This window comes from Alexandromys fortis, unplaced genomic scaffold (genome assembly GCF_014885135.2).
Source record: "Alexandromys fortis isolate MF-2015 unplaced genomic scaffold, M_Fortis_MF-2015_v1.1 scaffold_128, whole genome shotgun sequence".
NCBI lineage: Eukaryota > Metazoa > Chordata > Mammalia > Rodentia > Cricetidae > Alexandromys > Alexandromys fortis.
In genome coordinates this window covers 905,469-926,093 of record NW_026068012.1, presented here as the reverse complement: position 1 = coordinate 926,093, position 20,625 = coordinate 905,469, and the positions used below count along the sequence as shown (strand labels likewise).

General features: G+C 44.7%; 1 protein-coding gene across 9 annotated transcripts in view; it reads right to left on the bottom strand.

Moving 5' to 3' along the window:
• Positions 1-20,625, bottom strand: part of Ttc3 (tetratricopeptide repeat domain 3) — a 96,330-nt gene that overhangs the window by 5,417 nt on the left and 70,288 nt on the right. For all 9 annotated transcript variants that reach the window (XM_050162047.1, XM_050162048.1, XM_050162051.1 and 6 more), the window contains 10 exons: positions 18,975-19,992; positions 17,426-17,491; positions 13,994-14,143; positions 10,501-10,640; positions 9,691-9,759; positions 7,975-8,071; positions 6,205-6,305; positions 5,594-5,684; positions 4,887-4,988; positions 1,484-1,809 (listed from right to left, as the gene is read on the bottom strand). In XM_050162047.1, the coding sequence (XP_050018004.1) occupies positions 1,484-1,809; positions 4,887-4,988; positions 5,594-5,684; positions 6,205-6,305; positions 7,975-8,071; positions 9,691-9,759; positions 10,501-10,640; positions 13,994-14,143; positions 17,426-17,491; positions 18,975-19,992 (2,160 nt within the window). The remainder of the gene's footprint in view (positions 1-1,483; positions 1,810-4,886; positions 4,989-5,593; positions 5,685-6,204; positions 6,306-7,974; positions 8,072-9,690; positions 9,760-10,500; positions 10,641-13,993; positions 14,144-17,425; positions 17,492-18,974; positions 19,993-20,625) is intronic.

Genomic DNA, 20,625 nt, shown 5'->3' with positions numbered 1-20,625 from the left:
TGGCTCAGCAGTCACAGTGTTCAGACTGCTCTTGCTCTTATGGGCAGGACTCCACTGAGCTGGGAAACACTGGCTCTGGGCAGTCATACTGTGTATGTCTGTATGTGCACATATATGGGCTAGAGGTCAACACTGGGTGTATTTTTTCAGTCATTCTCCAGCTTATTTTTGAGAAAGGATAGATGGGCTGCCCAGAAAGTCCAGGGTCTTTGAATTATCTGTACCAGGATTTCAGGGCTGGCTGATGGGCCTGCCTTTTTATGAGGGTGATGGAGGTCTGAACCTGGGCTCTCAAGCTTGCATAAACACTTTACCAAGCTGAGTTATCTCCCCAACAGACATTTTTAATGACTACTTTATTCCTAAATTTCAATTTTATAACCCATTAATACCAAGAAAGAGAAGCAATGCAGGTACAAAAAGTCACTGTGTACAGAGTTCTCTTTTAAGCTGTCCCTGGATCCTAATTCTCTTCACTGACTGGAGAGCAGAGACACAGTGAAGTCAGCTGGATGAACACAGCGTGTTGACTCAGGCATGAGCAGCTTTTCCAGAGACTCACATGGACCCTGTCGTAGTATGTACACACATCTCATGCTGAATCCAATTTACCTTTCGCACCTCACACCGCTAACAAATCAGACGTCTTGTTTACAAAATGTTAAGATGTTAGTGTGTTCTTTGCTCTGTATTTTCCTATATGACACGCAACTTATTTTACAGCTCATTTACAGACTCCACAGCAAACAATGCTGGAGTCTTACCGATCTCATCAAGTCTTAGCAAATCACTATGGTTTCTGCTGTTGGGTTACTCAGGAGTCAGTGCTTTCACACACACACACACACACACACACACACACACACACACACACACACTGGTTTTTCAAGAGAGGATTTCTCTGTGTAACAATTCTAATTGTCTTGGAACTCACTCTGTAGACTAGGCGGGTCTTGAACTCAGAGATCTGCCTGCCTTTGCCTCCTGAGAGCCGGATTAAAGGTGTGTGCCACTATGCCTGGCTTAAGCACAGCACACTCAATCCTGAAATGAACATCAGAATCTTTACTTGTGGCTTGGGTGTGTAGTTCAAGTGTTAGAGCCTTTCCTTAACATGCCCAAAGCCCTGGTTTAGTCCCCAGCATCACACTATTATGGTTACAAGGAGCAAAAAAAACGAAGAGCATGTCTTTCTTGATTTAACTAACACAATCCTTTTCATATTAATCCCTAATTGGTCATGGTTTTATCTGATCAAGCAGCAGTTCAAAGGCTAGGCACAGTGGTGCACATCTTTTATTCAAGCATTCAGGAGGAGAGGCAGGTAGATCTCTGTGAGTCTGAGACCAAACTGGTCTACATAGTGAGTTCCAGGACATCCAGGGCTAGACACTGATGAGACCCTGTCTCAAAACAACAGCAGCAACAACCCCCAAAGACATAGTTAATGACGTATTTAACAGTCACAAACATCTATTCATACCTGGTGTAGCATGGGAACACCACTGACAACTGCTCAATAACACTGCTGAAAGGCTTGTTTGGAGACTGGCTTGACGGAGGAGCCTGTCCAGGTGGCTTCTCCTCCGCCTCGGGGCTTTGATCTGATGGAGATGCCTGGCCAGCCCTCTCGAGCTCTTCTGGCTGAGCAACTTCAGGCTGATGGGTGGGTGATCCTAATACCAGTTCAGGAACCTCCTCTGGGGAGCTACTAGGAGGTGTCACAAGGAAATCCTTGAGGACTGCTCCAGTCACGTCTACAGAAGTCACGGGCCCTTGATCCTCATGGCCTGAAGACTCAGAGGGTAACTGACAAGAGGAAGATAGCTGATGAGTGCACATGCCCAGAGTGGTCTTGGCAAACCTGAATGCAGCACGTTAAAATTAGAAAAACAGCCTAAATGACAGCACTCCATTCCACCCAATCACAACTCTGCCTTGGTAGCTAAGCTACTGCTAACCAATAAGATCTGCTCTAATATTCCCAAAGCTGTCTCCACCCACCTAGGAACAGGGAGACTCGTGCTGGCCACACCCCACTCTGCTCTTTGTAGCTCTTACCTTCTGTCCTCATCTTATGTTGCTGGAGGCCCAAATCTCAACCCGAGGTTCCACTCTCCCCAGACCACCACACAATTTCTAGACTGGGATATTTTCCTGAGACTCTTATCTGCACAACCATGAGTGATCTGGTGAACCAAACTCACTGTGCTCAAACTCGGGTTCAGGAGCAGCCTTCTCATCTCACAACCACGCTGCTCCCGTCTAGTGAGCAGCAGATTTTCATTTTCCCCGTACTGCTCCCACCAATGGTCTCTCCTCTGCACACACTGCTGAGGGTGCTGAGTCCCACCTACAGTCTCCCCCCCTGCACACACTGCTGAGGGTGCTGAGCCACGCAGAGCTCACTTAGCCTTGTATGCCCATCAACTTCTTCCTCCAGTTCATCTTCCCCCTGACTTGAAACCTAAACCTCAGCCTTCCCAATGACCTAAAGAACAGTCCAAACTTTGTTCTGATGGCCCTGGAAGGTTCTGCAGTGCTCCTCCTGTCCCTTGCAAAGGAGGACTGCATGTCCCCTTTTATGTCCAGCCTCCCGGCATGTGCTATGTCCACTGCAACACCAGGCTGCTCTAAGCGTTAGCACCCTGCCCCTCCCCAAACACTACCCTCTCACCCCTTTCCTACCCTAGATGTGGATTTATGTTACTAGAGCATTCAGGGGACAAACATCAGTGTGTTTATTTTGTAGTTGTGAGTTTAAGGTCTGTCTTTTCCGAAGCCCATAGTACTCTGAAAGCCCATTCCACATTTAATCTTCACCACCACTAAATACCCAGCGAAGACATGAGGTACAAAAGAAATGTTCTTTTGTTTGGTTTTGGTTTTTCCAGACAGGGTTTCTCTTTGTAACTCTGGCTGTCCTGGAACTTGTTCTGTAAACCAGGCTTGCCTTGAACGCACAGATCCTCCTGCCTCTGCCTCCTGAGTGTTGGGATTAACGAAATAGTTTTTAAGGGTATTCTTAAAAAAAAAAAAAAAAGATTTATTTATTTATTTATTATGTGTACAGTGTTCTGTCTCCATGTATTCCTACACACCAGAAGAGGGCACCAGATCTCATCATACATGGTTGTGAGCCAGGCTGCTGGGAATTGAACTCAGGACCTCTTGAAGAGCAGCTAGTGTTTTTAACCTCTGAGCCATCTCTCCAGTCCCTAAGGATACTTTTATACAAGTTCCTGATACACTTAGAGGTCTCAGAACTTTGAATATGAAAAAATACCTGAATTGTTTTAAAATTATAAAAATGAAATGAGCTAATAGTAAAATATTCTAAGAGTCATTTCTTCTTCTTCTATATCTTCTGTAGAAATTTGGAGAAAACAAAGATGAGACCCTTCAGCATAACTAAGAGCTTACTTCTTACTGAAGTCGATGTGGAGAGAGAAGTGTAGGTCATGATGCCACTCCTTGTATTCCTAAGACATTGAAATTTTATTTTATGTACATGAATGCTTGGCTTGCATTTATGTCTGTGTACATGTGACTGGCTTAGATGCCCTGGAACTGGAGTTACAGACGCGTGAGTCACAATGCAGGTGCTGGGAGTCAAACCCAGGTCCTCTGCAGGAGCAATAGGCTGTTAGGCACTGAGGTCTCTAGACTAAGGTGATCCACTGAGCATTATAAAGGTAATGAGGAGGAAGGGAGGGAGGTACCAGTGAGCCTTCCAGAGAAAGGCCAGAGGCAGGGCACTAGGACAGATCTGAGCCTGGACATGCTGGTAGCAGGAAGGTGCAAGGCAGGCACTGGGAAAGCAGCAACCAGGACTGCAAGGACATGCTAAACATTCTGAAACCTGACAGAGGCCTGGAATTCCTAGTCTCATCTGTGTCTAAATCCCAGAAACAGGCACCTCAAAACCCAATAAACTGACAGCTATGCTTAGCCTTTCTACAAAGTCCAAAAAATAATATTGCCATTCTAAAAAGCACTTTAAAGTCAAAGATAAAATTTAGTAAGCACTTTTTGTTTGTGAGATTCAGGACACACCTCAAACAGCAATGAAACACGACAGGCTAGACCAGCAAACTCCTTCCTGTTGCGCGTGCAGTACTGTTTGCTTTGTATCTGATGAGGACCTTCATGCCTCCAAGTGTCTAGGAGTTACACACACACTTGCTACTTAGAGTGCTTGTTGACATGCTAGACTACATGCATGTGGTTCACTAATGTCTGTATGTCACATGTACATGCGAGTGAGCACGCACACACACACACACACACACCCGCATCGAGAAAGAAAACAGACACTAAGGCCCATGAAAGGGCTAGGAACAGGGATCACAGTGTCTTAGTCCTGCTCGCATGCACAGCTGCAGAAACATTGATCCACTTATGATAAAATGCTTAAAGCTTAAAAGTTTATAGTGGTATTTATGTTTTAATAAAATGAAGCTTGCTTGAAGATCAGAGGGTAAAACTAAGTCACTAGAGGCCGGGCAGTGATGGCACCTCGCACCTTTAATGCGAGGATTTGATAGACAGAGGCAGATGGGTCTCTGTGAGTTCAAGGCCACCCTGGCTACACAAGATGAATACAGAAAAAGGCTCAGGTGGTGGTGGCTCCCACCTTTAATCCCAGCACGAGAGGGGACGTGAGACAAGAGAGACAAAGGTTCAGGGCTCAGCCTGTAGTCGCCTGTCCTTGGTCAGTTTGAACCCCAGTATCTGTCTCTGAGTCTTTACTACTTGTGCTACAGAGGCTACAGGAGCACCAATATGGAACCTCAGGACCGGTCTATCCCCATGTTCAGGAAACAGTGAAAATGAACTACTGTGGACAGTGACGATAGAGACTGGTTGTGTCCTTCTCTACTCACCATCGTACAGGCAGGAAAGGAAAGCCCAGAAGTCTGCACTGTGGGAAGTTCGCTGAGCCGAGAGCCATTTTTAATGGCCTTAATTTGATCTTCAAACTGAGACTGTGGGTAGAAGGGAAAATGTGAAGTTTTTGTAACCAATTCCAAAAGAAAACAACTGTTTCAATTAATATTTTTTCTTGTCAGATAATTCATATGACCACGTTTCCCAAGAAATACAAGTGTGAATAAAACTCTAAGATAATTATTGTAAGGAAGTCAAACCATTTACTGAGAGGCTTGAGGTGGTAAGCCTGAAGAGCTTGGTATGATCTGACCCTTGGTGGGCAGGCTCCTCGGCCTGGAGATCACCAAAGCAGGAGAGCTGCTTCTCAGAGAGCAAGCAGGGAAGGACCTGGGCATCTGAGCACTGGGTGCCTCCTGTAATTCCCCCCTGCTCAGGAGAGCGAGCGGGGAAGGACCTGGGCATCTGAGCACTGTAATTCCTTCTGTTCCTTTTCTTCATGCTCAGAAGTGAACCCAGGGCATTATGTGTGCTAAGCAAATGATATAAGATAATTAAGAAAATATCACTAATTTCATGAAAAATTCCTAGTAATTTCAACAAAAAAAGGACTGAAAAAAATGTTAAGAAAAGGAATGTTTAAAATACAATGGTAGTCTCCTGAGCATCCAAACCCCCACAATGATGTTGGTAGATGGCTCACCTTTGTGCTCTCCACTTCCTCTCTCACGGTAGAAAGGAAGGACTCCCAGGAGTGTGTATCGGCCTCCATCTCGGGGCACAACGCAGAATCACTGCAAGGTTGAAGCAGACAGCTACTTACCACCCATTTTACAGACTGGGAAAACAAAAGCATTTAAGGGCAAACAAAACAAACATACGATAGAAGGCCTGCTTTGAAATTGTACAGTTTGGAGCAGGTGTGGAGGTGCATACTTTAGTGTCTGCATTGGGGAAGCAGAGACCCTTAGTCAAGCTCTCTGCAACTGACACCCAAGGTCACAGGGAAATCAGTTTTCCCCAGGGGAGCTGGCCAGCACAAAATCAATTTTTGCTTTGCCCCCCCCCCCCACTTTCCGTCATACTGTTCTCTTGCCTTTATTTAATTAAGTTATTTTTAAGAGACACAGAAAAAGGACAGACGGTTGGGCACAGGGAGGTTCTGGGAGGACTTGTGGGAGGGGAAAACATGATCAAAATATACTGTAGAAAAAGCATTTTGGGTCAAGCATTTTGAGTAATTGTTTTTCTTCAAGTATTTCTAACTGTATTTCCCAAGTGCAGGATGGGAAGAGCACCTAGGAGCCACGGTACCTGCTCATCAGCTTGAGGTTCTTAAGATAGGCTTCCGCTTGTGCGGCCAAACTCTGTAATTTATACACTTCTCGCTCCTTCCAGTTTTCAAGGACAGACACCTGACAGTACAATGGAGGATACATAAACGTCTCACAAGTAAACATTAAGAACTTTCCAATTTCTCTTTAAATAAAGTACAATGGCAGACACATAGAACACAATAATGCTGTAATTTCATCAGGTGACCAGGCGCCTCCTCGCCCCCACACCAAGGGCATGCGCTCAGCTCTCCCCACAGGTAACTGGCTGCTGTGTGAGAATCAGTGCAGGTGTGGAACGGCCTCATTTTAATCCAGGTGTCACCAATCCGGACAGGGCCTCCAGGAAAGCCTGCTGCCAGACGCTGGCGCAGCGCACACGCCGAGAAGCAGGAGCCTGAATGACAAGTAACTAGAAGTCGGCTGTTTTCAGACAGTCCAACTCAATCCTTTTCTCATTTCCCCAGAAAAACCATAGACACATGTGACAATAAAAAGAACTTGGTTCTCAAATATCCAAAATCACATTTTAGAAACAACAACAACAAAAAAATAAAGCCAGTGTTACAGTTTATTTCCATCTTCCTTTGTTTCAGTTTTCAACTAGTATACAAAAATTAATGTGTACTTCTCTAGGGGGACTGAAGAATACACAAATATGTAAACGCCCAAATAAATAAATATATTTCTTTTTCTTTTGTATTTAAGGATAGACTGGCCTTGAACTTGTGATTCACCATTGTTGCTCTTGGTGTATCTGAGATCAGAATCACGTGTAACGGCGTAAACGAATGCAGACAGATTGTAAAAATATATACAGCTTTAATGGAGAAATAGACTTATAGAACCACCGTTCCCACTGAGACCAGGAAATCAGAAGCAGTGTCTGGGAGCATGCTCGCCAACTTATAGGCTAACATTAGCCCGAGGCGAACACGCCCCCTAAGGGACGGGACTTATCCCTACAATCACGAGTCACCAACACAGTAGTGGTGGCTGACTTGTAAGTTATTTCATTTAGTACTTTCTGGTGTATGCGTGTCTACACACACATATGGAGGTCAGAGGACACTCTAGTGTCATTTCTCGGGTTCACTCCACCTTTTCTGTTTCCTTGTGTATTTAAGACAAGGTCTTTTACCAGCCTGAAAACTTGCTAAGTAAGAGAAGCTGGCTTGCCAAAGAGCCCCAGGGATCCATCTGTCTCTGCCTTCCCAATGTCAGCTTAAAAAGACAACAACAACAAAAAATAAAATAAAAAAGAATTCTTGGGATGGGATTCAGATCCTCATGGCTCAGCACCCACAAGCGCCTTACCTACAGAGAGAGCTATCTGCCAGCCTGGGGGGTGTTCCTTTGATTTGCTTTTGAAGGACTGGTAAATACTGACATGCTCATGGTGCGTGTCACTTGATTAAATATGGAGAAGATTCCATGAGAAGCATGAGAAATGGCTAGATTATCATGGTGAATAAGAAGGCAGTCATACACTGAGGTGTGTTTACGGGAACAACTCAGAAACTTCAGGGTAAACTACAGCGCTGTGCGTGCCTGGCAAGCATAGGTCCTGATGCGGAAAAGAAAGAATAAATCTAAAAATTCTTAGGCAAAGAAAAGCAACAACTATTTGATCTGGGAATTAGACTGCGGATGACGGCCTGTCCTATCTCCCAGCTCCCATCATAGCATTACTCTCCAGGTAAAGACAGACGCGCAGAGGCCCTCCCCCTGCTGACTGTGCTGGGCTCACCTCGGCAGCCACTGCTCTCTGGTGGCTCTCCTCGTAAAGCTCTCTCGCTTTCCTGATGGACTCCTCCACTGCTGTCTTCTCCTCTGTGAGCGCACCACTATGAGAGGGAAAACAAAGCCATCCGTGAGATCACGCCGACGTCAAATGCCAGGCCAGTGTGAAATCACATCACATTCTCCAGACTATCTTCTGCCTTGTGTGTCACTGTATAGTTTAGACTCACTGTGCCCTCTGCATTTTGTGAGTGATCAGAGGAAGATAAATCAAAAAGAAGTATCTAGAAGAAGTGTAGAGGAACACACGAGGGCACTGTGCCAGTTTACTGGTTTTACTGTGCGTGTGTGCGAACATGCATCAGGCACAGGTAAAGGTAGGGGTCTGTGGTGGTCAGGGTTAATAACTTTGAGCGTGAGTCTTCAGGATACATCCACTTTGCTTTATTTGGGACAGGAACTCTCTCTGATATCTGGATCTGATCAACTGGGTACAAGAGCTGGCCGGTGAGCTCCAGAGATCCTCCTGTGTCCACCTCCACAGCCTGATGTGACATGAACATGCATCACCGCACCCATGGTTATGCATAGACACCGGGATACAACTCAGGCCCTCACACGGCATGCGCTTGCTGACAGCCAGTTCCCCAGCTCCTGCTTCCTGACTTTTGAGGATACGATTTAGATAAACTGGTAATTGTTCTCAAACACCCTTTATATTTCAAGTAAGAAATTTCAATATTGAATAGTTATAAAAATAGGAACAAGGTGATCAGTAAGAAGCTGTTCAGGGCCATGGTTTTTAAAATTAGCCAGGTACTGTGTTTCACTGTGTCATTTTCAGAATCCTATGTCCTGCTCCTTCCCCTGGCATCTGGTCTCCTCCTGCTGATCTATCTCCCCCACCATCCCTCTCCTGTTTTCACATCAAATATATTTTACTCTTCCAACTGTAAGATGTCTTTATTCTCTCATGGTCCCTCGTTTCATGACCTACATGCACACACAAAAACTAAGGTCTGTGGGCTCTAAGAAAGAAAGCGCTGCATCTGCCTCAGTGAGGCTGGACTCCTACTTGCTGTGATCTCCCGTCCCATCACGGCCATACGCTGTAACAGAGAAGGCCACCGAAGATGATGGGGATGGACAAGCAAAGGAAAATACAGCTGCTATCAGTGAGACCTGGTTGTGTCCACTAATAAAGATGAAGAGGAAACTCTGCGGGTTCACAACGACAATTATGAAACAAACCTGCAATAGCAGAGCGATATACTGAGTCCCGAGACTCAGGTGGCACAAACGGTGTTTCCTACTGGTGGGAACGGAACCCAGCCATGCATGGCAGGGAAGCGCTTCCGCTACTGAGCCACACTCCACCTCAGAAGAATGCTTCAAATACACTTTCAATTTCAAGTTAATTAAAAAGGGGGGGGGCATGGTGACGCACACCTATAATCCCAGCACTTGGGAGGCAGGGACAGGAGTTCTAGGTCAGTCAGGGATAGAGTGAGACCCTACTTCAAAGCAAGGAAATGAAAGGAGTAAATAATAGCAATAAATCTAGGCAGTGTTTATACTGACAATGGGAAATAAAAGTAGAAACCTGAATATATACATACTCAATCCTTGAGAATTATTTAAGAGAGGCAGACAGACAATGATATACTTAGAGTCTACTGAGATTGTAGTGAAAGACATCAAGAATAATGAAAACTTGATTTGCCTGATTCCCACGGACTGGTCCAGATGTGATCCACACTCTGTATCTAATCCATCGGTCTTCTGGGCAGACCTACAGAAGCAGGCACACAACCCTAGTTACCTCTCAGGCTGTTCCACGACAACCCAGTGACCTGCATCCACACCCATAACGCTCCCCGTGAGCCCCAGGCTGCCCAGCTTTACTGCATCAACTGTGCTGCTTGGAAAAAGGTTTAGTGACTGCTTTTACAAGGGCACACGCTTGGAGTCCCACCCTACAGGAATACAGGGAGGGAAATCTCAAGTTTGAGGATAGCCTGGGCCACACGGTGAGGTGAAATCATCTCAAAAAAAAAAAAAAATCAGTAAATCAGGCAGCCAGCATGGCACATGCAGTAAAAACGCTCACGCTGATGCTCAACCTTAAAGGCAGCTGGACCCTTGCTGACTCTCACTTTTATTAACTGAAACATGCCAGCTCAGACAAAGCTTCAAGTAAAAAACTTTTCAATGGAAGTTTCTTAAAGGATGCACGATTGTGAAAATAGTATCTCAAAGGGTTTTTACTTGATATATGTATTTGAAATTAAGTACAAAAATGTGACAAGAAACAGAAACCCCAGGATATTAAAAACAGCAATGCCAGCCAGGTGGTGGTGGCTCACACCTTTAATCCTAGCACTCGGGAAGCAGAGGCAGGCGGATATCTGTGAGTTTGAAGACAGTCTGTTCTACAGAGTGAGTTCCAGGGCAACCAGGGAGAGAGAACCCTTACTCAAAAAACCAAAAAGCAACAACAGAACAGTAACGCCGTGCTGCAGCCGTTACTTACGCTTCGCTGGTGTTTACAAGCCTTTTCACTTTTTTCTTCAGGGCCTTCAATCTTTCTTGGGTTTCTTTCTTCTCTTGTTGCCATTTTTTAATTTCTTTGTCCAGATCTTGGAGGAACCAGTCTAATTCTGTCTCTGAGATCTAAAAACATTTTGAAAAGACTTGCATGATCATGGCAATCCATGTCTTGGGGAAGGAAGGACCCCGAGCGCCCAGAGCGGTGACAGTGTCTCAGCCTATTCAACATCTCATGTGCAGGGCGCTGGCACCCTGGTGGCTTCACTGCCATTCTGGGCCCCAGGATTCAGCTAACACAGCACAGCCACACTTCAGCCACGGAGCGCATCGGTCACAGGAAGTCCTTTGAAGAACCTTGTGTGCACATGGGATTCACACTTCGGCCTTCAGCCTACATAGCTCTACATAGCATAACCCGGAAGTAATCTGCACATGGTTTAGCTGGCAAGTCCAATAGTTTTTGTTTGTTTTTAGAAATACCACTGCGATAGCTCTGGTTGATCGTTAAAGGCCTTTGGATTGAAAACCTGTCCGAAGTCCAGGCAATACGGCACAGAAACTCGTGAGGCAGCGCTAATTCCCTTCCCTGGAGAGTAAGATTAATTGTCACTCCCAGACCTATGGCTCAGCTCCCTTATGCAGTTGCTGCTTTCTGAAACAGCTGAACTGAGAAAAACGGGAGAAGCTTTCCGTGTCTGTGAAGCATCATGCATTAGGGTGCAAGTATCGGGCAGGATACCTTTGTGGAGGAAACAGCAGCCACGGGAAACACTATTTTACTGTTTCTAAGGAAAGAAGTACACCAGGGAACCCAAGCCGTATTTAACAACTAAAAATATGTTAAATTATGTTTAGCCTCAAATTCTACGACTATCAACAGCTGCTTAATGAAATCCTGTATTCCTGTTTAATCTCTTAGCTCTTAACTGACATTCCAGTCCTAAACTTCCTCTTAGGTTCAGAACAGCTGAGATCAAGGACTCAGCTACAGTAACTCGGGGCTTCTCCCTCGGAAAGAACAACACACCCTATAATAAACCTACAGATATAATAGGAAGTAATGGACTTCAAGTCAAAAATGATAGGGACCAGGAGGCCATTTCCCCCTCTTCAGCCTTAGACAAAGGTTTTGATGCTAAGTAGTCAGGTCCTGCAGCAGTGGAGTGGTGCTTCAGAGGAGAGAGCTCTAGATGGATGCGATGCACAGACGCTCTTCCCAAGTGCACAAGCACAAAAGGTCTTGGTGCTCTCTCAGGCGGGGGTGGGGGGTGCCCACATTTCCTCTGCTAATAAAACCTTGCTGATTCCAAACATGCCACGTCATTCCGTGACACAGATAGCCCCAAGCCTACTACGCTGACAAACTCCTGTATTCTACATGGTCACTTCTTTTTTTAATTAAAGATTTCTGTCTCTTCCCCCCCCCCCCGCCGCCTCCCATTTCCCCCCCTCCCCCAATCAAGTCCCCCTCCCTCGTCAGCCCAAAGAGCAATCAGGGTTCCCTGCCCTGTGGGAAGTCCAAGGACCACCCATCTCCATCCAGGTCTAGTAAGGTGAGCATCCAAACTGCCTAGGCTCCCACAAAGCCAGTACGTGCAGTAGGATCAAAAACCCATCTACATGGTCACTTCTATTTCCAAGATCAACCAACCTAAGTCTGCCTGCTGTGTTTATACACAGAGCCAAGGATCTCACCTGGACCTAGCTTTTAGAAAGGAGATTACGTGCAACCACAAGGTTATGCTAGGGCATGAGAACCCACTTGGCAAAGGTACCTCCAAAAGATCGGGCAACAAAAGGATAAGGAATTCTAATCACGTTTGTACACACGCGCACACACACACACACACACACACACACACACACACACACGCATGCACACAGTTCTGCCAACAAAAAGATGACCCGAGTTCACGTGCTGTTTGTACTCACTGCCCTTTAACGACAAAGCTGCTTCATAATTAATACAGAAATGATCACATTAACTCCCACCTATGTTTGTGTAAACACAACCAAAGAAACTCAGATTTGCAATTTAAGAGGGTAAACAACTGACCAAGAAAGTCTAGGAACTGGATGAGCCCGACATGAGGGAGGGAGTAACTGGACTCATCATGTTCTTGAGCACAATCATGGACACCACATCCAAAGCCACACAAAAGGAAAAGTGCGCTAGAGAAGCCTGTACAGGGCAGCTGTCCTGTGCTCCAGCACACACCAGGTGAGTAGACACAGTGAGCCCTGCCCAGACGACAGCAGCAGCTAAGTTCTGTTCGTCACAGTCCCCCTCCTAGGCACACTGTGTCCCAGGAGTAAAAATCATCTGTGCACACGGCAGGCCTGAGGCCCTGTGGGAATACAGTACCCAGTCTGACTGCCAGTTTGTGAAGCCGGAGGTCTCTGTCACAAAGTGTCACAGTGCAAACCTTCCCAAGGCAACACCGCATCTGTACGACCATTTCACCAAACCTCTCGTCTACTCAGGATTATATCCCATGTGTCATGTGCTGACCAGTTTTAAATTTGGTCTCTACCATTTTATTTTTCCCAGACACACAGGAGAACAACAACCTCTTCTCATCCTTTGCTTCTCCAGCGCTATCTGTGTGCAAGCAGGCCTGGGGAGCGTTACCAAAGTCCCCTTTGACCAACCACTCTTTCCTTCTGGGGAGCTCTTCAATCCTGATAGAGTTTCCTACTTAAGGTCACATTAAGTCAATTTTTTACGATTTAATGTATTATTCCAGCTGTTAATTCAGACTCTCCCCCCCCCCCCCCAAACAGTTTTCTTAAATGGGTCAGTATCTCTGTTCCCTTTATGGATAAGAAGCACAGCATTCTCTCACATCTGTGATCTCACTGCTCCACTAAAGCGCTGGGGCTTTTGCTAACAGGTACCACTCCACTGTTTATGACTGACGGAAAATCTCAGCTAAGAGAATCTAAACCAGGTACTCCAGTGGACCGTGATACAGCACCGACTCCAACAGTTCCTCTGACATTTATTAGGAAGAAGAAGATGAAGGGCACTAGTGGAACAACTTCCTGAGCCTTCACTGGCGTGTTAAAGTAAACCCAGGAAATAAGTAATTACTCCCCAAATATTTCAGATAAGCAAACAAAACTTTAGTGAAATTAAGTAACCAAGTGCTCTCTGAATCATTCTAAGCAGAACTATTAGGATAGAAGCAAACATGACTCTAGGACTCACAATTGCCACTGCCTGAGGAATTTGTCCTGGACTCAAACGCTGAAGAGTTAACCAGGGACCAGGAATTACAGATAAATGACAGTCCTTGTCTCAAAAGCAGTGTGTAAGCTACAAGAACACGGGCGCTCACACTCGGCAGTGTGTAAGCTACAAGAACACAGGCGCTCACACTCGGCAGTGTGTAAGCTACAAGAACACGGGCACTCACACTCGTATATGCCTCACTCTGCCACATGCAATCAAGGAGAGTCTCAGGCAGCGTCACCTTGCTTTCTTCAGCATTCCTCTTCAGCTTTTCCTCCAGATCCCGGGTCTCTTCTGAGCTCTGGAGTTTTATCTGCTCGTAGTTCTCACATGCGGCCCTCAGCTGGCCCATTAACAGGAGGTACTCCTTCTCCATCTGGGAAAGGCCCCCCTAAGAGTAAATCACAGAGGCATCCATTAGCAGCTGTTTAAAACCGATCTGACTTTAACTGTCTCAAAGGCGGGCAAAAGGAAAATTTATATGGGAAATGTTGTAATAATCCAAAAATTAAAACCTCTAAAAGCCAGCCAGCTTCTCTCCCGTGCCCACCCCCCCCACACACACATACGGGGTTTCTTTGTGTAACAGCCCTGGCTGGCCTGGAACTCACTTTGTAGACCAGTCTGGCCTGGAACTCACAGAATCCGCCTGCCTCTGGGATTAAAGGTGCGTGCCACCACCATCTCCTGGCAAAGTCAGCTCTTTCTAACACTATTATCTTACTACTGAAATGTGTAATTAAACCTCAGTCTGTAAACTATAATTAGTTCTGAAAATTCGTTTTCTAAGGGTGAAATATTAGATCAAAGTTTGATTATTTCTCTAATTAACATCAGAAACTGTTTTTAGTAAGACAAATAAGTAGAACAGATTAGTGTTGCTATCACTCTTGAGTGTTTCAAATGGTAACTTGCTGGTAATTTTAAAAAGACAAATTGTTACCAATGAACTGTTTTCTGTTATCTACCATGGATTAGCTTAAAATCAAACAAAGAGAAAAGCAAGCTGTGATACCGACCTATGAAATGCTGATAAACAACACATACTACTTTATGTAGAATTTTAACAAGCTCCCATTCAGCTAGGAGTGCTGTGTCCTAGGTATGGCAGACCTCAAGGAGCAGAGGATGCCCCCTGTGGCAGTCAGGCTGCAGATGTCAATCCTGGTGGCCCAGACCTGAGCCACCCTGGACAACTTATTTGTGTGTCCCCCTCTCCCCCCGGGACTTTACAACTAAAACCTCAAGGAATCAAGATATCAAAACTATACACTGTATTAGAACACTGAATTACAGCCAACAGAGACAGACTAACCAGTGTGCTCTGGAGGACCGCAGCCTATGTCTGAGACTCAGCACCGTGGATAAGGGAAACTGTCACCTACTTTACACACAGCAAAATTTGACGATAAAGACTCTGATCACCTCTGCTTTACTCTCGATTTGGCAAAAGAATCACAGTGAAAATGGCCTATCGATCACTTCTACATCTGAGTCACCAACAGAGACAGCTGGGACATTAAATGGCTGCTTTATGTTATTATATTTAAAATTCCTCATATTTTAATAAGAAATAAGTAATTTTTTTTGCCTTTTATAGGTTAGAAAATCAAGGGTAAGAGATATGTGGCCACTTCTCAAAATCCCAGAAAACAAACAGGAGTTGAAGACTTGATTCCAAATCTAATGGCTGAAAAGTCAGCAGTCTTCTTGACTTGTCTCAAGTACTGAAACTAAGAACTAATTTAACACGGCATTTGTGAACATTCCCAGTGGTGGCTCACTGACTGAACAACAGCCTACCTGACTTAGTCCTAAGCAGAGTAAGACCAAGAGCCTATCCCCGACTGTACGCTGTGTTAAACAGAGACCGGTCCACTAAAGCACTGTCGAGTGTTCAACATTTAAGACACTGAATACACTGCCACATGTTCTTGTAAAGAAATGAGCAAACAGGAACAAACAGAAGAATGCAAATTCCAGACACATTAAAACCAGATTCTGTCTTCTATAAGATGTCACTTAACCCCATGTAAATGATCAAGTAAGGCTGCATACCAAGAAATTAGCATGGGCCGGGTGTGGTGGTGCACACTTAAACTTTAGCATGGGCCGGGTGTGGTGGTGCACACTTAAACTTTAGCATGGGCCGGGTGTGGTGGTGCACACTTAAACCTTAGCATGGGCCGGGTGTGGTGGTGCACACTTAAACTTTAGCACTAAGGAGGCAGAGGAAGGTGAATCTCTATGAATCTGAGGCCAGCCAAGGCTACATAGTAAGATTCTGTCTGAAAAAGACAAGAAAATAAGGAAAAAAACTTAGCCTGGATAAGATGAATGTAGCTGATCTTCAATCTCTCATCATTTCTACTAACATGTACTTAAAATAATGTAAAGGCCCTTGGGTTTATGAGAACTATAAAGGTCTTGCTCAGACAGCATGAGCAACACATTCCTGTCTACTTAGCTACAGCTGTTTAGTTAAATAAACACAGTATCTCAATACATGGACACAACACATTTCAGCCACCAGTGGTAGAACTTTAAATTTTAATCTAGTTTTTGGCTGTTAAAATTATAAACAAAACAGTCACCTGTCCACTGGTCCCCACACACCTACCCGCTCCCCCCAGAAAGCTGCGGTCATCTGTTCCCACACACCTATCCGGTGCAAGCAATTTACTTTTTTCAGAACCATGCATGTGGAATTGGTTTGTTAATGCCTAGAAGTTATCAGCATTTCATTTACTGTGGCTTGTATATTGGTGCCAATTCCCATTTTTTGTGACCACCTGTCTCTTTAACTGACTCGCAAACCCTTTCTGTGTTAAGAATATTTACTCAAGACCCAGAATTCCCAAGCAGCTTCAAGTTTCTGACCAAGAGAAACTGTGACAGAGCAAATGTATATTGTTATTTTAAGCCACTAGATTTTGAGGTTGGCTCATGAGACGAGCTCATGGAGATCCTGCCTCTGCCTCCAGAGTACTGGTGTTACAGGCGGTACCACGACTGCCTGCCTCAGCAGAAGCTATTAAACCCTGTTTAGGTTTACATGTGTGGTAAGACTGTCCTGAATCAAGAAACAAAACTCGTCTCTTCATTAAGTCTCTCAATAGCAGCTTAGCTAAACTGAAACGGATTTTTACCACTAAAAATGTGATATTTTCTCTTACAAGTCAGTAAGTTGGCCTTAGTATATGGAAAATACCTTTCAGTTATTCATCTTAATTTCCATAAACAATGATAACTGTACCTCCTTTTTTTTCTTCTCATACATAATTTTAATAGTTAATATTCCAGAACAATAATAAATACTAGTGGTGATGTTTTACCTTTAAGAAAGATAACTGACCAATTCTTAAAGGGGCTCAAGTCTTGGCATCTTGGATGTCAATCACGAGAATAACCTCATTTATATACTAATACATGCTCATCACACCAGTTAAAACGAAGCCAATATCCTTTGAATTAATATACGGAGGGAAACAAAATCTAACCACCTTCTTTGCCTCTTCTTCTCAAATTTAAACAAAAAACCAGCTTTTGTTGCAGTATAAACTTAGTCCACAGTAATGTTGGGAATTAGCTGGCTCCAATCCAATATGTGTGTGTGTGTGTACACATTATCATATAATGAAATACTTAAACAATTTAATATGCTTTGACTCACCTGCTGTGTCTCAAAAGGTCCATATGGCTCGGTATTGACTCCCTGATGTATTACACTCCTAGACACCTATGGGCAAAACAACGGCTTAAAAGTTAATGGACTTCGGCTAGACGAGTCAAGTAAGCCCACTGAACAACAGTTTAAAACATTCCCACAATTTTTCCAAAATTTTTCGATTAGATTTCTTCATATAAAAACTATTAGGAAAACTTTAGAGTATAACCAAAATTAATAGTTGCTTAGTAGTATTAACATTTTTCCCCCCAAGCTTGCTAGAAAGCAGAAAATTTAAGGGATCACAAGTCCACTAGGACTTCAGTGAAGCCACCCCAAAAAGACATGACAGAGAACGGGTTTGTCTGCATGCTGGTTAGGAACGCACTCACACAAAGCCCTCGGACCCAGCATGGGCAGCCCAAATGCTTCTCTTTCTCATTTATTCATTACTACTTAAGTGACTGGCCTGGAACCCAGGGCTTTGCACATACTAACCAAGTTCTCATTCACTGAGCCACTCTCAGTGTGTGTACTTCCCACCCACTGTGTGATGACGTCACTGCAGTGAGCATGTGTACTTCCCACCCACTGTGTGATGAGGTCACTGTAGTTAGCATGTGTGTGTACTTCCCACCCACTGTGTGATGAGGTCACTGCAGTTAGCATGTGTGTGTACTTCCCACCCACTGTGTGATGAGGTCACTGCAGTTAGCATGTGTGTGTACTTCCCACCCACTGTGTGATGAGGTCACTGCAGTTAGCATGTGTGTGTACTTCCCACCCACTGTGTGATGAGGTCACTGTAGTTAGCATGTGTGTGTACTTCCTATCTATCTACTGTGTGATGACGTCACTGCAGTGAGCATGTGTGTGTGCTTCCCATGCACTTTGCTTTATTCGACACGAAAGTGATGCTTGGCTCCACCGTATTTCTTAGCAGTGTAGAACTTTGGTAGGGAACACACAGTATTATATATTGCTTCATCCAAACAACAAAGGTGCCTGTGATGCCTTACAGAAAGGCTTGTATTTAGAGATTGATGGATCTCTCTCTCTCTCCCTCCTGGTTTTTTGAGACATGATTTTTCTGTACCACACTAACTGTCCTGGAACTAGTACTGTAGACCAGGTTGGCCTTGAACTCAGAGATCTGCCTGCCTCTGCCTCCTGAGTACTGGGATTAAAGCACTGCGCCACCACTGCCCAGTTTACAGATTTTTTTTCAGGTTTTCATAACCACTATGAAGCCAACTATTTCTTTAGTAAAACAGACATAATGGCAGTGAAAAGGTAAACCTAGCTTTGGTACCAACACCTTTTTCAGGCCACTGAGACGACTCAGTAGCTAAGAGCACTTGCTCTGCATGCCTGTGTGCAATCCCCAGATGCTACAGCAGAGGGAGAGGACGGGGCTCCTTAAAGTTAGCCTGTAATGTGCACATGCATGCTGTGGCATTGGTGCGCATGCACTAACACACACGTATCATATACACATACATAAAATGGAAATGAAAATGTTTCTATTAAATGTTCTTTTCTCCTTAAGCCTCACCTGCACCGCAGCCACTGATGTGGTTGGAGTATCTGCCACCCCACAGGTACTTTCTAGAGAAGCTTCACAGTGGCCGTCAGAGCTCTCTCCATGCTTGCTGTGTCTGCCAGGCTCACTCAGAGCTGGAGCAGCATCAGCAGAGCTGCTCTGGGACTTCACAAATACTCCCAAAGGCTCCTCAAGGATCTCGGTTTCAGAGGCAATCTGGTTACTAGAGTCATTCTCAGCATACAAATTGTGACCCTCGAAATATGCAGTGGCACTGTTATCTGCTCTGTCGCTGGCTACAAAAGGTGGCACCACTGACATGGATCTCTGCATGGGGTACTCAGAAGAGATGCTGGCCAAAGGTGTGTAGATGCTGGTGAACTGCGGCAGGCTTGGTACCATGTTTATGTACGCTGGCCTCGACTGGTTGACGTCAAACCCTTGGAAGGGAAGGTATGTGCAGAACCCTGTGACCACATGTGACTGAGCCCAGTAGGTTGGCTTGGCATCTTCAGGAGCTGGTGTGGGAGAAGGAGAGGAGGCTGGTCTGTGGTGCGCATCCTCACAGAGTGGGGAGGGAGAGTCAGAAGAGACCACTTCCAGTCTGCTGTCCTCAGAGGCTGAGCCAGAAGAGCTATCAGAGTCCAGTGAGGGCTTCAACTCCTCGGGAGCTGGCCTCGGGGACTCGGTGCATGCCGCATCTTCACACGCTGCTGCTGCACTTGTTACGTCTGGTTTAAACTCCCTGATAGTTGGATTCAGGGGTAGGTTAACTCGTAAATACTCTGTCTTTGACACTGTTCTCATGTTCTTCTTCTTCCTTTTCTTCTTGAGTCTCGAGGCGACTTTCCTCAGTGCAATGCAGTTGTCTATCACAACAAAACGAGGACACCCCAGGAGGAAAGACTTCAAACCTCCTGCTTTTTCCAGCATCTGCCGAGTTTCCTCAGGGAAGAACTCATACTCTTCAGAGAACACCTTGTCATTCAAGTCCAAGGGGCCATGCTCTTCCAACAACTGAGAGAAGTAACTTGGGACAAACAGCATTTACATTAAGTTACTACAAGAAAGTACTAAGATTTTTTTTTATTCCCCAGGCAAAAGTATTTTACTCTGGCATCAACTTCCCCAACAATAAAATCCAGATTGCAATCATTGATACAAGCAGACATTCACTTGATGTGGATGTACTTCTGTGTATGTTTTGCTTTTATTGAATAACCAATAAAGCTGTTTCAGCCAATGGCTTAGCAGAGTAAAGCCAGGTGGGAAATCAAAACAGAGAGAAGGTGGAGTCAGTGAGATGTCATGTAGCTGCCCAAGAAGCAAGAGGCAACAAAACATGAGCCTCGTGGTAAATTACAAAATAATAGGAATGGGTTTATTTAAGATGTTAGAGTTAGCTGGACTACACCTAAGCTCTTGGCTAAATAGTGTTGCAATTAACATAGTTTCTGCGTGATTTGGGTCTGGGCAGCCGGGAATCGAACGAGTAGTCTCTTGTTACATTCACTTGTCCCAAGAACACAATTCCTTAATGCCTTTCTTTTGGAGAAAGAAAAAAGTCAGATCTTATTTTGTAGGTTCCAACTAATTAATTATACAGTATATGTAAAAATAATGGAAAAAAATATCAAGAAAATTTATTTAGAAAAAAATTAAG